The sequence below is a fragment of the Gymnoscopelus braueri genome (genome assembly GCF_963280865.1).
Source record: "Gymnoscopelus braueri genome assembly, chromosome: 8".
NCBI lineage: Eukaryota > Metazoa > Chordata > Actinopteri > Myctophiformes > Myctophidae > Gymnoscopelus > Gymnoscopelus braueri.
Window position 1 is genome coordinate 14,268,044 of NC_137609.1, and position 4,990 is coordinate 14,273,033.

General features: G+C 42.2%; 1 protein-coding gene across 1 annotated transcript in view; it reads right to left on the reverse strand.

Moving 5' to 3' along the window:
- Positions 1-586: 586 nt before the first annotated feature.
- fat3b (FAT atypical cadherin 3b) overlaps positions 587-4,990 on the reverse strand; it is a gene marked incomplete at both ends in the record, with an annotated part of 129,326 nt that continues 124,922 nt past the window's right edge. Inside the window, one exon of the mRNA XM_080435956.1 lies at positions 587-1,302. Within this exon, the coding sequence (XP_080292082.1) occupies positions 587-1,302 (716 nt within the window). The remainder of the gene's footprint in view (positions 1,303-4,990) is intronic.

Genomic DNA, 4,990 nt, shown 5'->3' on the forward strand with positions numbered 1-4,990 from the left:
AGTTTAAACATGGATATGGGCCTATGTGAAAAAACATGAGGTACAGCTAACTAAACGACTATGATCCTTCCTTATTTGAATGATAGTAGATAATAGATGGTGCACAGAATGGCCTAACTAAAACGGCATAATAATAATCCTCTAAAGCCACTACCTGTATGGGTTTCTGCTTCCATTGGGGCGTGTGTAATTATTTCATTTTTTAAAAAGATACATTTTTTGGCTTTTATGCCTTTATTGATAGGACAGTAAACTGACAGGAAATGGGGAGTGACATGCAGCAAAGGTCATCGGGATCGGGAGTCGAACCCGCGACTCGCTGCAGGCTGGATTACCAGCCTATGTCTGGATTACCAGCCTATGTGCCCATACGGTTACGCCAACCGTCCGGGGCCAGGGTTTGTGTAATTATAATAACGTTTCTGAATGTTCTTCTTTGACAGACTTGTCTTGCGTTGGACCATGTTTCCAGTGTTGTAGTACAAATGTCAATCAATATTCCCAATATCAATGTCATGTATTCTTGAGCTCACTCCCTAAAGGGGGACAAGGGATCTATTGGAGTAAGGGGGTGGGACGTTGGTCATCAAAATCCATCCCAGCTTGCTGTGGGTTCTGATCCAGTGGATGCCCTGTTTACACGCATGGCCCTCCTGGCCCTAAGGGACACCAGGCTCAGTAGTCTCTCCAACTCGTCCCCAGAACCACCCAGACCTCCATGTTCCACCTCCCCTGCCTGCTGCTGTGCCTTCCAAGCTCGGAGCGGGGGCAACAGCTGGTCCGGGTGCAGGTTGAGGTCCGGGGGACTGGACGGGTTTCCCTCATGCGCTCGGCGCGTTGGAGGAAGAGTGTCATAAACTTGGTTTTGCTCTGCATCCTGACTGGTCTCCACGTACTCCTCGTAGATGGGTGAGGAGCTTTCTTTGCAGCCGTTTGTCTGCTGAGGGTCTTTGCGCTTGTCTTCATTTGTCCCCGCTCCTCCCTCATCTCTGCCTCGGCTGCCCGAGTGCCCCCGCTCCCCGCCGCGCCTCCTCCTTTCGTCGCCATGCGTGGGTCTTTTCTCCCACTCGCCGGAATGGTTCTTCTCCCAATGGCAGGTCCTTTTCCCAACCTCGTACCTCCGATCTGTATCCCTGCCGCCATTGCCTGTCACCTGGTAGTCCAGCTGGAGTGAATGCCTGCTGCCCCGTCTGATGGCCCGCTGGCTGTCGCTGTGGTCATGGGAGGAGCCGACCTCCAGGGGCCGCAGGCGTGACGGGGAGAGCCAACTCGTTGTCTGGCTGCTGGAGTCCCAGCAGTACGCTAATGAGGAAAGCGTAAAGAGGTGTTATAAGGACGAAATCAGTAGTTTTCTGTTAAATTTGAGGTGTGCTTAGAGCGAGACATGCTTGATTATCAATGGCATTTTAATTCAGAAACAGGACATTGAGAATTCTGATTTGATAGCCAAGTACGATCAATCTGGAACATGATTGCAAGGAGTATGTCCACCACAACAACCAGTGCAACAAATGTCCAACCAGTAAAATATAGTTCTCATTCAAGGATGAGGTGTTGTGGGAAGCCAAAGCATCAATTCTATTATATAACTTGTGACTTAAGATACAAAAATACAAAGCTACACAACATACAGTATTTGTAGCTTTGTATCTTTGTAGCTGTAGCTGAAGAAGTGAAACCATCTCAACTTTTTTGTAGCTTAGTAACGTTTGCAGCAGCTACAAATGTCGGATGTATCTTTGTATCTTCATTGAATTCATGTTATTGGAAGTCAATACTGCGTAAAACTGAACACCATGCCATACAGTAGTAGCTACTAATTATCTTAACGCACGCATTGAGGTTTCTTGTTATAACAAGGTTAAATGAGTGCAAATGTGAAGTCTCAGATACTGTACTGCCGAGTGTGTGTGGGCAGGCAGAATGCACTTCAACACACTACAGAATATATATCGTTGTATACATCGCAGGTGGCAGGCGGGCAGGCAGGCACACGCACGCACGCACGCACGCACGCACGCACGCACGCACGCACGCACGCACGCACGCACGCACGCACGCACGCACGCACGCACGCACGCACGCACGCACGCACGCACGCACGCACGCACGCACGCACACACACACACACACACACACACACACACACACACACACACACACACACACACACACACACACACACGCGCGCGCGCGCGCACACGCACACGCACACACAGTCTTCATCTGTTTGTATCTCACTTCAGCATTCCATCTCTTTGTTATATAAGGTGCTGTAGAATCTTATATAACCACCTTAAACAGGGATAGCATACTTCGCATTCCATCACTAGTGGTAACAAGTATTAGCTTCATTTAAAAATACATCATCTTGTTATAAATCAAGTAGCTCAGACCATGCATACCTTTTACTTCGCCTAGATACGATTCTCAAGTTATATTATTTCAAAACAGCTCACGGCTTTATTCACACAGAGGCCAATATCATGCCCTCTATTTCTAAAAGTCGATATTAAATGATTTATGTACAGAGAATTGTATTTATTTTTCTTGGGGTATATGGAATACGTACTTGAACGCCATTCTCAAAATAATATTGTCTGAATGACAGACATTATAGTGAGAAGATTATACTGTACAGAAACATACTGTATATTTTACTGGAATAAATGAATAATTAGCTCATGATTGACAGCATTATTTATACAGTGTTTGTGCAGACACAGAGGCTGTAATCCCTTTGTTTTTTGCTCTTATTAACTTGATTAAATTCCTTTTTGCACAACATAGTTTGGACTTTGAATACAGCTCTTTTGTTTTTGATAGAGCACAGTTTCAGTCGTTTCCCATTAAAATACTCTGAGTATTTATTTTATACTCGGTGACTCGGAGTCACCACTCATTCTAGTGGGCTTAAAGGGATATTTCACTTTCAAACATGTTCGGGGTCATTTTCACGTCTACTCTGGCTTTTGTGTGCACCCCAGACAGTTTTTAAGTTGCTTGTTTCAGTATTTAGATATTTGATATTCATTTTATCAGACATTCCCTCTTCCTATGTAAACCCATTGTTGTGCCTTCAAACTAAAATTTAACCACGTTAGATTAATTTCCTGAATCTTTTCAATACATTTTTGTATTGTGGCTAAGAGTTGTGCGGCCTCCTCCTTTTCAACATTATTACCTGCCGTGGTCAGCACCTCATCAACGCTGGTGTGCGCTCTTTCTAATGCGTGAGGGGCCGTGTTTTTTTATTCGTTTTTTCATTTATACATTTTTTCAATTCTATTTTATTTTTAGCATTTTCCAAAACAATTATAAAAATGATAAAAGAAAAAAACACGGCCCCTCACGAATTAAAAGGCCAATATGAGTCGAACATGGTTACAATGGAGTTTGAAGTTACAGTGGGTTTATATCAAATATCTAAATACTGAATCAAGCAACTTTAAAACGGTCTGCGCTGCACACAAAAGCCAGAGTAGATGTTAAAATTACCCCAAACATGTTTGAAAGTGAAATATCCCTTTAATAACAGATGATGCAATCCACTGAGTGAGAGACATTAACATCAAATTACCTTCGCTAAAATGCCCTCCCTCGTGCCCTTTACACAAAATATGTTTGTGCAAAGATAAGGAAAGTCCTAACAAATGTATTTGTATAGCAAATGCCAAACACATAGGCTCAATTTAATCTACACACCGCAGGGGACTCTAACCAAGCACTTAAACTCGTCTAGAGTCTAGACTAGAGTAACGCCTCAACAGCTTTGAACCTACTGTATGTTGTTCAGTACAGGTACTAACCTCTATACATAAAACTATGATTATTATTTTGGGTGTCCTTTCTGCCTATGCAATGTCATCAGAATCAACAATACATGCCTTAAAATTCAACCTCATGCACATATTAAGAAGAGAAAAACACAAGCGTTGCCTGAAATGTGCAGCATTATATCTAAATGCTGCCTCACCATGTTTTGATTCAACAAAATTTGCTTTTGGACCCAGACCACTGAGGGATTAATATGATAAGCAACATTTTAAAATCAATCCAATGACTCACTGGAAAGAAGCCAGTGCAGAGATCTGAGAATTGGTGTAATGTGTTCTGCTTTTTGTACTTCATGTTAGACCTCTAGCAGCTGCATTGTGAATGAGCCCAAGCAGTTTTTTAATGCTTGGCTTTTAGCCTATAGAGACGAGTCAAGGTGAGCACTAACTTCCAGCCTTTCTTCCTCAGCACTCAAAGGTAATGATCAGTTTTGTCTTTGCTTAGTTGAAGGGCATAATGGCACATCCAGTCACTGATTTGTTCAATGCACTGACACAGCACATCTATGGGGCCATAATCACCCGGGGGACATGAATTACTACTTTGGCATACAGGTTTAATAGGAGAGGCCCAAGTATTGAATCTTGAGGAACTCCACATCACGCTATTTAGCTCAGATACAGTTCTAATGCAGACATAATAGTCCATCGAGAAGATTTGAACCAATCAAGGACTGTGCCAGGAAGTCCAACTCAGTTTTACAATCTGTCTATAGCAGTATTATAAGGTCTACTCTACAGTGTCAAACGCAGCACTAAAATTTAGATGTGGGCAGAATCCGTGTTAGATAATGTCACATAGAACTTGAATGAGAGCAGTCTTGGTGCTGTGATGTAGGGGAAATCCAGATTGGAATTTATCAAAGTAATCAATTGAAAAATGTATTTAACAATGGCAGATTTCATATAGGGCTGTAGTTGTGGTAACACTTAATAATAACTATCCCTTATAAATAGTTCATGGATCATTCACAAAAGTTAGTTAATGAGTTATTAATATTGTATTTAAAATATGGCTTAGAAATAGTTAATAGATAATAAATAAGCTATTAGTAAACTACTTAATAATGACTCGTTGAGTATTAGTTAATAGCTGATTAAGTATACCCTCTCTGCTGCAAACTCCTACTATTATTCTATCATCAGCACTGGAA